Source organism: Dasypus novemcinctus, chromosome 3 (assembly GCF_030445035.2).
Source record: "Dasypus novemcinctus isolate mDasNov1 chromosome 3, mDasNov1.1.hap2, whole genome shotgun sequence".
NCBI lineage: Eukaryota > Metazoa > Chordata > Mammalia > Cingulata > Dasypodidae > Dasypus > Dasypus novemcinctus.
Window position 1 is genome coordinate 78,145,008 of NC_080675.1, and position 13,703 is coordinate 78,158,710.

At 51.3% G+C, this 13,703-nt stretch overlaps 1 protein-coding gene across 6 annotated transcripts in view; it reads right to left on the reverse strand.

Annotated features, from left to right (window-relative positions):
- PAX9 (paired box 9) overlaps positions 1-12,938 on the reverse strand; it is a 28,270-nt gene extending 15,332 nt beyond the window's left edge. For 2 of the 6 annotated variants that reach the window (XM_071213968.1, XM_071213969.1), the window contains exons 1-4: positions 12,543-12,935; positions 8,521-8,913; positions 7,155-7,781; positions 4,077-4,219 (exon numbers count right to left, since the gene is read on the reverse strand). In XM_071213968.1, coding sequence (XP_071070069.1) covers positions 4,077-4,219; positions 7,155-7,781; positions 8,521-8,524 — 774 coding nt within the window. In that variant the 5' untranslated portion in view covers positions 8,525-8,913; positions 12,543-12,935. Of the gene's footprint in view, positions 1-4,076; positions 4,220-7,154; positions 7,782-8,520; positions 8,914-12,542 lie in introns of all 6 variants that reach the window. The other 4 variants (XM_071213970.1, XM_071213966.1, XM_023590947.3 and 1 more) reach the window with 3 other exon arrangements.
- Between the last annotated feature and the right edge of the window lie 765 nt (positions 12,939-13,703).

Here is a 13,703-nt window from a genome sequence, read left to right on the forward strand (position 1 = left end):
CTTCACCTAGAATTTCAACATCAGTATCATAAGCAAGAAAAAGATTTGGATCTGAAAATAAACAAGATTTTCTCTCTTTTGTTATAAAATCATTTTTCTGACTCGTTCTTCCTTTCTTAATTCATTATGTAATGACCTGATAAAACAAATCTGATAAAATGAAATGACGGTTGTAAATATGTTTCAACTTCATCCAAAAGGATCTTAATTATGCTTAGTTATCACACTGAAGATCTAAATGTCTCTAGGGAATGAAAAGCTGCTATTTAAATGTTTCCAAAATGTTATTAAAATTGATGTAGGTTTAAAATTTTCATTACCTTTTTACTAGTATTTTATTTGACACATTTTACTGACATGTAATCATTGATTTTGTTTTAAAATACTACTGGTTAAGAGTTAACCCAGTCAAAGAATATTTTTCATAATATATAACATTATTAATTCCAAAGACGCTCTTAACATTTGCTTAAGGTTTCATTCCCTTTGAAATTATAAATCACTTAATACAAAATTAACTTTATTTGATATACTTTCAGTGAAACCTCATTTATATTTTCACAAGGCCAGCATGCCTGCAAGGATAGTCAGAACATATACTGCATTATTTTTTATGTTCTGCTCTGTTTTTAAAAATACTGCATTTTTTTAAGTAATGCACGAGAAAACTGCATTTGTGATTGTGATTAATAAGGGTTTGGGGTTAAGTTATGTCTCTAAATTCAACTATTTGTACAATATGTTTAACTTGGAACTTACTTTTTAAAAAATATTCAAGTCATTTTTTCTAGTTCAAGTATTTATAGCCTATTCTCTATTTTTGACATCTCAATTTGTAGCTAATGGTATATTAAATTTGCTGCCAGAGTTAACATATGCTACCCAAAAATGAAGACACTCAAAGTTTATTAATCTAATGTTCAGATTACTCTTGATTAGAGTTCCTGATTTACAATATCTTTTTCCTGAGAAAATACACCCAATTGCAGAAAATTGTTAAAAAACTATACAACTATTTGTAAACTGTTTAAATAAAATGAGGCATCAATTTGCTAAGTAACATGTAAAAGAGCAGATACATTCCAACCCCCATGTTTCTCTATGCAGTATATGTTCTTTTGCCATGCGATTGTGTTCAACAGGGGTTTTAAGCTGTCAACAGAAGAGAACCAGCCATTAGCAACCAGAGAACATTGTTGCCATTCAGAGTTAGATTGGGCTTTCTAGCCCAGTATTAAGTGTGGGAGAAAAAAAGCCAAAACAAATAAATATTTTCCTTTATCCTCACAGGACTTTTGAAAGGCACTGTATCATTTACACTGTAATAGTAATGTTTAGGGCAAGTTTGATCTTCTAAATGAATGTTTCAAGAACAAAAGATAAGAGTTATAGCTGAAATTGTGCATAAGGTTCTAATTACTAGGAATCAGACATCTTTCTGTGCAGTAAGCTGAAAATAGAAACTCTAGATTACAGTAATCAATAGCTTCTATAATCAGTTGTCAATTCAGCCCTTTTGGTAATATTACAGGTGTCTTCTGGGAAAATATTATGCTCTAAACCCTATAACTCTGAATTCTCGATTTCCTCCTTTATATACTAAAATGAAACTGGTATCATATACTACTACACTATTTATTAATAATCATAAATGCCTTGAAAGTATCATGTACAAAAATTTTGAGGAATGTTTTGTTTTACCAAAGACGCTCAAAGTTTATTCACAGTACAAATGGAGGGAAAAAAATTACCTGATAACATTTTGAAGAAGAACTTTAAATATTGCTAAGAGAAATGCACATAAATATGCAACATACCTTACCCTTGCATGCTTAATTAATCAATGTTAAGGCATAATTTTATCCCCAAGGAAATCAGTGTCTAAATTCCAGCATTACTCACAAAATCATACAGTCTAGGTTTATATGCCTACTTAACAACAACTTCAGCACTAAGCACTATTGTGATAATTATAGTAGAGTACCCCCTGATTTCCATTATGCTTAGAAGCTTTTCAATATTTTGAAATTTACATTATTTGATTTACCTTAATGTTGCTATAAGATTTTCACATGTTTGCTATAAATACCTTTTTCTTCTGGATTAAAAAAAAAAGTCAATTTCCCTTAAGTGTTTAGAGCAATGTTTATTTGGCCATTTATTTCTTTTAATTACTTGCTTTTAAAAATCTGAGAATTTAGTGATTTCATATTCAGTATATAAAATGTAATCGCTTTTTAATGTTCAGAATAGAGTGAATTATTTGAAACTTTTAAATTTTATTTAAACAATGTTTAAAATTGTTTATTTTACTTAAATTTTTACCAGCTTAGTTTTGAAGTTTACAGAGATTACCCATTTCTAAAGTTTAAAAGTTAAATCTATAAGTCAGTGGGATAAATTTGAAAATAATTATAAGATACTTTTTGGATTATTAGACAAACTGGGTTCATCAACTGCATGTGAGATTAGAGATTATTTTTCAAGCCTATGCTTCACAATATTATTCTAAGAAATGATGACCTAATAAAAATTACTGATCACCTATTAAATGCTTGCTACTCTGCTAGGTGCTTTAGATACACCCTTTCAATCATTTATAACAAAATGCCTTGACACTTTTTCACACTGAGCTCTCTGAACAAAAGTATATTCTGATAAAAATTGCTTGCTATTAAAAAGTAAGTCTCCAACCTCCATTTACAACCACTGGTAATATTTAACGAATGCTTAGTGGGTGCCATATGGTTGCATTGCCTCCCTGAATCCTCATATGTCTTGAGGTTGGGACTACTATTTCGTCAGTTTTACAGATCACGTCAAGTTTAAATAACTTGCTTAAGAGGCAGGGGACGGGAGCCCTTGACCATTGTACTATACTGCCTCTTGGCTAGGTTTTACGGCTTTTATAAAAGAAAATGACAAACTTTCTTATAATTTCTCAATATTGTTTGCAACAGAAACAAACTAAAGAAAAGGGTTCTTTCCTTGCTTCTATATTTCTGTGATGGCCAAATTGCCATGGAAGAGCTACTAAAGTATTTTGACGCTATATTAGCACAATAAAGAAGGGAAGAGAGTGGAAATAGGGTTCGTTAGAGAAAATAACTAACTACTTGGATGTTTTCCAAGTGAACAAAAGGAACCAGTTTCATATAATTTAAAAAGCTGATTTTGACAGGTGAGAAAATATTAAGTTTTAAGACTTCAAAATAATAAAATGAAAACTGGGTATTTTGAAGCACTGGAATCGGAGTTTGGATTAAGAAATCTGCAAACCTACTCGTGAAACTATAACGGTTAGGGCTCGTTCCTTGGGAGTTTTGAACTCCCGACTCTCACGTGGTAAAGAATTTAGACTCAAAATCGAGCTTTGTTGTGGTGGTTGCTTAGCTTTCCTCGGAACAAAGACCTGGTGTTTCAATTTTCCTCTTGGAGAGCAGGGGGAAGGGAGAAGGAGAAAGAAAAATTAAACGGTCCACAGCCAGTCCGTATAATTTGAGATTTTCTCACTGACCTCCCTTGGGAGATTACGGCGTGACCCTTTATAGGGAAACGGTAACTTTATTAAGTTTAGCTTGTGGCCCCATCCGCTTCCCTATCTCAAGACCAGCCACGCTTGTTTGTTTTCTAAAAGCCACGGTGTGGGCCAGGTCGCGCGTGCGGACCCCGCGGTCCTTGGGGCGTGCGTCCGCGAGCGTCCGAGACGCGGGGCGCTCGGAGGGACCCCGGGGCCGCTCGGCCGGGCCTCTCGCTCCTTCTTTGGTAACTGTAGACCTTGGGGCGAGCGGCGGAAAGGCTTTCAGGAGCGGCCTCTCGGCGTCTCCAGAGACCACCCAGACCCCGAGGAGCTTCCCTGGCCAGCGCCTCGCGGAGCCACCGCGCGAGGTCCCCGTGCGCCACGCGGAGGATTCTTCGTCCCCGCCCTCGTGGCAGCGACGGCTCGGCTCCCACGGCCTGGCCTTCCCCTGGTTGGAGGGTGAGAGAGGGATCTAGGCCCTCCACCGCCCGCCCGCGCCGCGCCCGAAGCCCCGGGGGCCAGCGCTCACCCACCCCGCCGGCCCGCGCCTCCTCACCTGGCCGTACTTGGCCTCCTGCTCCAACGCGCCCTTCTCCAGCCCGTTCACTGCGTGCGGGGCGGCGGCAGGGAAATTGTTGCGGCCCAGGCTGCCCCACTCCTCCACCTTGGGGCTGTGGTAGGGAGAGCTGTCGCTCACTCCTAGGGAGGAGGAGAAGGCATCAGGCTAGAGGCTCGGCGCGCGCTTCTCGCGAGGTGGGACCCGAACCCACGACCAGAGAGCGCGAAGGCGCTGACCTCCGGGCGGCCCTTGCCCTCCACCTCCGCCGCTAGCGCGGGCCCAGCCGCCGCCGCCTTGGCTTCCAGCCCAGGGCCTGGGTGGTTTTTTACACACCTCAGAGTAGGCCTCGCCGAGCTCTTTCAATCACGCCTGCGGGAAGATAAGTTTTTCTTTCTCAACTGGCCTTTGGTTTCCTCTGCCCTTCCTCGCTCCCCCGGGGAAACGAGTGGAAAAAACCTGAGAATTTTCCCCAATTTTCCCAAATCGGAAAAAGAGCCCGGTAAGGCTGGATGCGTTGTTCTCCTCCTTCCCCATCCTAACCCAGGGCTGATAAGGGGGTGACAACGATCTGGGACTGGTACGGACTGGGAAGAGGAGTGTCCGGACCTCCGGGTGCCTGTGTTGGTGTACAGAGACATCCAGAAAAAAGGTTCGCTGTCTTGTCGGAATCTGGTAGCTGTATCAATAGATAGAACAAAAGACCTACAGCCCTTTGCAAACAGATAACTAAATGATACCCACGATCTACATGCAAAATATATATGATTAGGTATTTGCCCCGAGTGTGCATGCGACTACCCCGATGCTATATCTCTACACATTAAATATGTAGGGTTATGTGCATATGACTCAGAAAATAAACCCAACAATTGCCACTGGAAAAGCTACAGGTGTCAGTGGCAGGGTTATAGAGAGGTTTTTGCTTTTTTAATATGAGAAATAAAGAAAGGGAAATAGATTGAGAAACTGAAAATGGACTTAAGTGTTAAGAAAAGGAGTAAAGCCATTCAGTTATCTTTCTGTTCTTAGTGGAGATGCAAAGAAAATTGTATGATGTAAAACGATTGCCATGACACCTAAGGTTGCACATATTGGATCACTGGCATCCTTATGAGACCAAATGTAATTTTAAGAAGATATTGAAAGACTCCTGGTTGTCTATTTTTGTCTTTGGTACATATAGGTGGAAGAGCAATGTTTGATAAAGCCACTGTAACTTGATTTTAAACACTTCCATCTGACACAGTGCTTCTAAGGGGCAATCATTTTGCAGAAGGTGTGATGTTCAGAGTTATCAGAAACAAGCTTGTTTAAAGCTGGCATTCCAAGTCAACAAGAGGTAGAATGAAGAAGTGCTCTTCTCCATAATCCAGTACTTTTCCAACTGACATTTGACCTGATTGTAGGATCCCTAGGGAAGAAAAGTTTTCTTTACAACTCTGCCAGCCTTTTTCCCCCCACTATACCTCCCCTCTCCAAATAATTAGATTGTATTCCTATTTGCACCAGGAAACCGTGTTTTGGCCCAGAACTGTCTGTCTCTCTTTGCCTTCGCAGACAAAGGGCAGTCGGTGGCACAAGTCTGAAGTTATCTTAAGAAATTGAGATCCCCCTGCGAGCCCGCATTTCTGCTGATCTCACACTTTCCCATGAACAGGGGCTTCCTTTAAATGTCAGTGAGGTCAGTTTATCCTATAAATCAAGGGCAAACACTCTCCAACTAAAGCTCCAACCACCTCCAAATAAGAAAAAAACTAGGCTCTTAGAAGAATCTTGTAAATCCACAATCTGGAAACAAGAAGATGAGAAATCAAGGGCCTACATTAATTACTTAAAGAGATAATTATGCCAATGTGGTGGCAACTGAGAAAGGCAGGAAATAATTAAAGGACGTTTTCCCCCTCTCCTATTTAATTTTACTCTGAACTTTTAAAACTTTGGACTGAGAAGTTAAGAAGGTAAATTCTCTATCTCTGCATTATTTGAATTCTTCTCTCCCTACCAAGAAAGACGTTAACGCCGTTTTTTAACAACGCAGTAAAAGAAAATAAACCCTGGTCTCCTGCGGAAGCCCAGCCGGGCTCAGGGAGTCGTCCTGACCGCGCAGAAAAGACTCTTGCGACCCGGTTAGGTCAGGGGTGAGAAAGCAAAGAAACAGTGGGGCACCGCCGAAAACGTGCAGGGACAACTAGATGTCTGCTCTGCATTCCCATAGACGGGGAACCTCTAAGGAAAGAGGCAGGAGCAGGGAGACGCAGGAAAGACTTCAGAAAGGATGGCCTGATAGTGCCGCGTATTTTATTTCCATCACCTCAGTGGCTGGTACCACTTGTGAGATATATCTTTTACTCTGTTCAGGTAAAGAGAGAACGCTGGGGGTGGGGGCGTGGGGGGGGGGGAGAGGGAGAGCGGGAGAAGAGGGAAGTAAAGCAGAAAATTGGTCATTCAATGAGCTGCATGCAAGCTACAAGCAGTAACTTCTGGACCTCCGTTTCTGAGGAAAATGAAGTGAAGCATAAGAATGAAACCAATTAGGTGACATTTGAACTTTCTGCCTCAGCAAATTTGGCCTGATTGCCAGAACCCAAGAAGGCGAACACTGCAATTTCCACAGCGTGCCCGACTCCTCGCCGGCGCATCTAATGCCCGAGCAAGCTGCGGGCAGCGGCGTCTGAAGCCTGCGGCCCCCACGCCTGCTCCGGCCTCCCGGGCTGCGCCCCAAGTCCGGCCCCGGCTGCGCTCTCCAAGTGAGCGAGCCCGGCTGGAGCTGCCGCGGCGCGGGGGGTGGGGGCGGGTGGAAAATGCGAACCATGTGTTGGGGATGGGGGGATGTTATGGGTTTGGTAGTTTGAGATGAGGCAGGAGACTGTGTGTGGCAAGGAAACGAGGGGCAGGAGTTTCAAGTTAATGAGATCAGGGCACCCCCCGGGAGAATGTCTTACGTTTCCAAAGGAAAAAACCTCAGGTGGTGGGATCGACACCGGCCGAGAGGACGCAGATACCCGGACCCCCGCTGGGGGTGGACTAGGGAGGGCGCTGCATATATATCTGCACACCCCGGCCCTGAGCCCCTACCTTGGTCGGTGATGGAGCGGATGCCCAGAATGTCGGTGACCGAGTGCGAAGAGGGCCAGGTGCGCGGCATGGCCACTGAACCCGGGATGGCGGGTACCCCGGGAGGCGTGGGGACCTTAGCGGCCGCCGCCGTGATGGGGCTGGGGTAAGAGTAGATGTGGTTGTAGGGCAGGGCGGGCTGCGGCGCTGGCTGGTGCTGCTTGTACGAGTCGTAGTGGCTCTGCTGAGCCAGGTTGCCGATCTTGTTGCGCAGGATGCGGCTGATGGAGCTCACCGAAGGCACGTTGTACTTGTCGCACACGCCGTCCGCCAGCAGGCGGTCCCGGATCTCCCAGGCGAAGATGCCGGGGTCCCTCTGCTTGTAGGTCCGGATGTGTTTCACCACAGTGGGGGTTGTGACCCGAGGCTTGCTACCTCCGATAGCCCCCGGCAAGATCGAGCCCGTCTCGTTGTAGCGCGCCAAGATCTTACTGACGCAGCCGTGCGAGACCCGCAGCTGGCGGCTGATGTCACACGGCCGGATGCCCAGTTGGGCCAGTTCCACTATGCGAAGCCGGATGGCGTTGGGCAGTGGCCGCCCGTTCACGAACACTCCTCCCAGCTGGTTCACCTCCCCGAAGGCTGGCTCTGCAAAACGAACACACGGCGCGCGGGGACGCGCACCCGCCGCTTGGGACAGCCGTCTGCCACCCGGCTTCCGCGCGCGTCCGGGAAGAAGGCGAACCAACCCCTCCTGGGTCAAGAACAGGGTCTGCCCCCCCTCCCCCCAAACAGGACGGTCTTCGAACCTCGCCGAACGGCCCAAAGCGGCCGCAGCCGGGTCGGGTGCCCTCCCTCGTTCCCGCCGGGCCAGCGGCCACGACAAACAAGTAAACTCAGGGCCGCCCCAGGCGCTCGGTGTAGTCGGGGAAATCGGTCTTGACGCCTGCGACGGCTCCTTCCCGCCTGCTCGGAGCTCGAGTCCTTGGGCTGCTCCCGCTCGAGCCCCAGCGCCTCGCCTGGGGACTGGCGCAGTTAGGCGGGGTCTAGGGGAAGCCGGCGGTTCTCTGTTTTGTTGGCATGTATGCGCGTGTGTGCAACAAAACTTGGTCTGCCACCGGGGCTGCGGGGCTCGCTGATGCCACAGCGCCCTTCCCTTAGAACCAGAAAATGGCAAGGACAACAACCCAGCAGCCGGCGTTCAGACGCGACTGCTGTGCGCCGCTGACCCTCAGCGAGTTCCTACAACGTGTAGAAACACGAGCAAAGTCAATAAGACGAGGGTGAGCGCTCAGCGGTGCGCGCCCTCGCTCCCTCCCTCCCTCGCCCGCTCGCTCGCGCCCGCCCTCCCTCCCGGGCTCTGACAGCGTCCCCCGCCGCCGCTCACCCATTGCTCCGAGCAGCACAGCGACAGGGCCCCAGTTCCGCAATCCCAGAAGGAAACTTCTCGCACGGCCGCAGTGGCCCGGTCTGTCGGTGCCCCGGGCCGCCGGTGCCTCTGCTTCTCCCGGGGAGGAGGCGGCGAGAGTACGAAAGGAAGGAGTAAAAGGAAGTCCGTGCCCTGATGAAAGAGGCTTGAGTTCTGCATTTCAATCTAAGCAGCAGCGTGGGCTGGGCTGAGCGGGGCCGGGCGGCGCCGTCTATCACTCACTGGGGACACGCCCTCGGGAGGCGGGCCGGAGGGCGAGCTGCGCGGTGATTGGTGCGGCTCGGTGAGTAGCAGCGCGGCTCGGGGAACTCCTTCCGCTGTCTCTCTCGGGCTAGCTCCGCACCTGGGTGACTAAATACAATGAAATGGGTGTTTGACTTCTTCCCAGGGGCCGCGCAAACAGACAACAAAATCAGACAGGGTAAAAATGCTGAATCAGCAAATGAAAGCGTTTGGTCCGAGTAAGAGTGACTCAAAGGGAAAAGGGGCCGAGGAGAGCTCTTTGAGGGTTCCATCCACTCCAGACGGGAGGCAGGCGCCTCCATTTAGGAAAGGGGTCTTAGAATAATTATTATGCAAGCCTCGAAAGGGCTGCCAGGAGGGGAGCGCTGGCACCTACCGACCCTGCCCCACTCCAGGCCACACCAGGAGGTGTTGGAGAGACGCAGGGAGGCCGAACCCGAAGTGGGGGCCCTTGGGCGGCTGGCTCCCCGCGGTGTTCCCCAGTGGATTCACACAGGAACGTGGGCCTGTCGCTCGCCACGCAGGCTCGAGGCAGAGACCATGCCATGTGCGGAGAACTTAGCCACACATGACTAAAACGCGCTCTCAGCCCAAGGTCGAACGATTGCCTGTGTCTAGGGAGCTCCTAGGCACCGGTGTTTGTCCACCTTCTCCCCACCAGTGAGCTACCGCAAAGTGGTTCTGTTTAAATATGAAAGTGCCTTGTTCCAAAGACGGTGAACGCCGGCACATGTATGTAATTCCCGCGTCTTTGACTCGGCTATTAGGCTGTTCTCTGCTTGCTTCTGCATTTTCACTTTCGTTCACTCTAAATCTAATCAGAAGTGTGCAGTAAGGTTTTTGGAAATCAAAATCATTCACATCTTCATTCAAGAATATGAATCAAAATAAAAACAAGATGGGGAGCAATTTTAAAAACGAATTGGGGACGTTGTACTATTTCGAGTCAAGGATACTGTTATTGCTACTTGACAGTCACACAAGTATTGTGCACACAGGATTCACAATTTGAGGGATGTGTATGGAGAGGTATTTACACACAGGGACGCTGACTGGGCCCAGATCCCGGGCCACTAGGTGACAGGAACCCAGGAAAAACCAATCAACGACGCTTCTTGAAACTAACAGTGATCTCCCGATCCTCATGCTTCAATGGTGAGACGCGCTCCAAGTTCGAAATCAGAGGTAAGAAGGATTTGAGAGATAAAGGAAAGATGAGTGCAAGCACCTTTAATTCCTCACAATCAGGATCTGGTGAAAAGTCTCATAACTAGAACTTGTTCTTTTTCGGCTTTAAATGTTTAAATTCTTCTCAAATTTTGACTTGGTAGCGATTTCGACCTAGTCTGATCCCCAAATCCCCGTTGTGTGGCATTGCATGGCGCTTTACAACGCGAAGGGCCTTCGGGAATCCAAGATTTTAGAAGCAGCAGCTTCTTGGGGCTGGGGTGTAAATTAGCTGAGATTTTGCGCTAAGGGCAGCTTAGGACTTTGCCTTAGGCTTGCGTGACGGAACGAACGTGCTCGGGGTCTTGATCAGGAATCCAACTGACACACACACCCAGACACACGTAGTATTGATCTCCGTACGGACTCTGCGCGGGTTCCGTGCGTCCAGTGAACGCCTTGCGGTCTGTGGGGCTGCGATACCAGTTTAAAAACAAACAAACTGTTCGCTGGCAAGACCCAATACACTACTGGGGGTCTAGATGACCTAACACGCAACTCCCTCTCATTCGCCCCCCCCCCCCCTCGCTCAACTGCCACACACCTCCCGCGCTCGCGCACAAGTCCGCTCTCAACTCTCAGTTTCCACCTGCTCAACTCCGCGGACCCCACCCCACCCCCCGAGCGCGTGGGGCAGCTTCCCGGACAGGCAGATGCCCAGCTCCCCAGGCGACCCTGACGCCCTCTCTCGCGGGAGAGTGCTCGGCGCTGTCTGCTCGGTACATTCTCAAGAGCGCGCGCGGAATCTTCCGTGCTTTGAGTCACTGAGGACCGCGGCGCGCTGAGGTCGGGCTCTGGAAGCAAAAGGCGCCGACCCTGCTTGGGACAGGCGGGGTCAGCTGGATCCCAGCGGAAGGGAGTGACGCTGAACCCTCCCGAGCGCGCACACCAGTGCAGGGGCGAGGTGGTCCACGGCACGCTTGAACCCACTAGCCTACCGACTGCCCCGAGGAGGGAGGCAGGGCGAGCGAGGGGGGCGGGGGCGGGGGGGCGGGGAGCACCGAGAGCCAGCAGATCTCATCGGTGGGCTCACAGACGCAGGACTGCGCGACCCAGCAAGGGCCAGCTGGGGTCAGCGCCCCCCTGCTCGATGCCCGCTCTGGACCCGGGAGATCCCACAGGGATCGGGAGAATTTCTACTAAAAGGAGAGATTTAAGAACAAAACCAAAACACACCTAGTAAGGCCTGTAGCTGACTACGACGGGGAGAAGCCAAAAGCATTTCCCTCGGCGCTGGGGACGCCTCCTCCTAGGGGCGACCTGTTCCCCGGGTAAATATTTACTCTGTGGGAGGCTGGAAGCTGACCGGGCCGGAGGGTGTGCAGGAGTGAACGACGCGGTGCTGGGGATACTGCCGGCTCCGTCCTGGCCGAGACGGAGCTGTACCGCACCCGGGGGAAGCCGAGGCCCGGCGGTTGCGGCGCGCGGCTGGGGGAGCTCCAGCCCGCAGCCTGCCTCCGCGGGTGTACTCCCGCTCTGCCCTTAAGGGGCCTGGCCTGACGCTATAAAGTCTCCATAAATCTGTCAGCGGTCCGAGTCCTGCGGGCGGTCACCCGAGGCTCCCCCCACTGGCCCTAGCGCTGTCTAAGGGGAGGCGCGGAAAAGGAAGAAGAGTCTAACTCCTTCGGAGACTGCCCTTGCGCCGCCTGGCAGACTCCCAAGGCGCCGCGGGCTGGGCGGGACGCCGGGTGCTCTCCCCGTGCTCTCCAACCTTGACTCCGTCGGGTACCTGCTTCTCCAGGTCTGCAGGTGGGCGGTGAGTGAGGATGCTGAGCGCGCGCAGGGCGAAAGGGGCGCGCGTAGGCGCCGCCGGGGGTTCTGCTGCTCCCTTTGCAGGAAGGACAAGCAGAGTGGGCAGAGAAGAGTACTAACGAGCTGATTCCTCCAACGTGCCCCCCTGCCGAGAGCAGTCAACCCCCCAGACAAAGACAGAATGAACAGTCCCAGGTGACGGTGCCCTCCTCCCAGGACAGCCCGGGGAGTTCCGGGGATCGGGAAGCAGAGTCCGAGTTCAGGGATAAGGGATTTCCAGAGCAGAGTGACTTCTTCCAGCGGTGCGAGCGGGGAATGCGGTAGAGGCAAAACCTTGGGGCTGGTTCCTCCCGGAGAGCGCGAATGGGGAAGTGTCTTCGAGGGAGAGTGTCAGGTTTCGCGCGGTGTTGAGAGGAAAACAGGCTTCTCTAGACGCCGCGGAACAGCGCGGCGAACGCCGGGGCCGCGAGCTCCAACCTCCAGCCTCCCAGGGCCGCGCCCCAGCCTCGCAGGGTCCGCGGCCGCTCCTTCGCCCTCGGGGTCTCCCAGAACTGCCGCCGCACTCGGCAGCCAGAAGCGCTAGCCCAGGGCGAGGGAGGGTCCGCCCGAGGCGGTGCGCCGGGCGGATCTGCTGCGGGAGCCGCGGGCGGGGGCTGTGGCTAAACGGAGCCGCCGCGGCGCTGGGAGTGGGCTGGTGGTGTCCAGCCCGCGGAAACCCCTACCGCAGGCGGGTCCGCGGAGAGTGTCCGCTCACTGACCTGCGGGCCTGGACTTCGCGGGACTGACCCTCTCCGGCGACTGCCGAGCCGGGCTGAGAAGGCGGCGGGAAGCGCCTGGCAAAGGGGAGACGGCCGGGGCGCGGGAGAGGAACCGGGCGCTGCCGGAAGATGCTCCGAGAGTCGTCACAGCCTCCAGGCGACCTCTCCGCCTTCCGGTGCGACGGAGCGTCGCGGTTCCAGAGCCTTTCTTTGCTCCGCGAGGTAGTGAGGGCGCCAGTCCGCGGAGTCGACCCGGGCGCCGAAATCCCTCCCGACGCGTGGAGGGTCCGCTGGCCGCTGAGCGCTGCGGGCCGTGGGATCGGCCCCGGGGCTTGCGAACGCTCCTCGCCCGCTTTCTCCTTCCGAGGGCAGGGGAGGGGCCTGTTGCCTCATGAAACCCGCTTTTAATTCTGCGCCTGCCTGTTTCCGATCACCCGGGGTTGATTTTTCTGTTTGCTCACTCCTTCTGTTACAATAAAAACAATCGACATTTCTTTTCAGTTTCCCCACATTAGCGTCACTCAGTAATTGTTCTCCACCCCCGCGTCCACCCCACCCCCGCGCTGAAGCCGAGCAGGATTGTTAGTACCCTCACGTTGGAAAGTTTCCGAGTCTATAAGCAAATCTTTCCTAAAGACTTCAAAGTAAAAATAAATAACGGCCGGGAAATTGCCGTGACCCAAACATCACTTTCTGAACGCAAATTACACCCATTTTTCAGTTTTCAACAGCGGAATTGCTTTCAGAAGAACGGCGCAGAGCCCCATGTGATATGGTTACGTTTGTTTATTAAATCCGCAAATGAAAGAACACATTTGTGTTTAAGCGGGTAAAACTTGTGGCTGCGGGACAAGAAAGCGCGAGCGAGGATCCGAGCCTGGAGAGGGGCAGCGGCGGGGAGGGGCCCTGCGGGGAGGCCGGGGCGAGCCTCCAACAGAGGGAGGGAGACTCGGCCTTGCCAGGGTCTCAGCATCTGTAGAAGACGTGCGGCTCGGCGAGGAGAGGAGGATACGGTCCGCGGTCACACAGGGAAATTGCAGCTGCGTATGGGAAAAGCAGGGTTGACGGGTTTGCTTTGGATTCTTAAACAGCAGCTGTTTGGGACCCCGTCCTCCGTACTCCAGGCGTCCGTGCAAGAGCCGCGGGGCTGCTTCCTTCTGA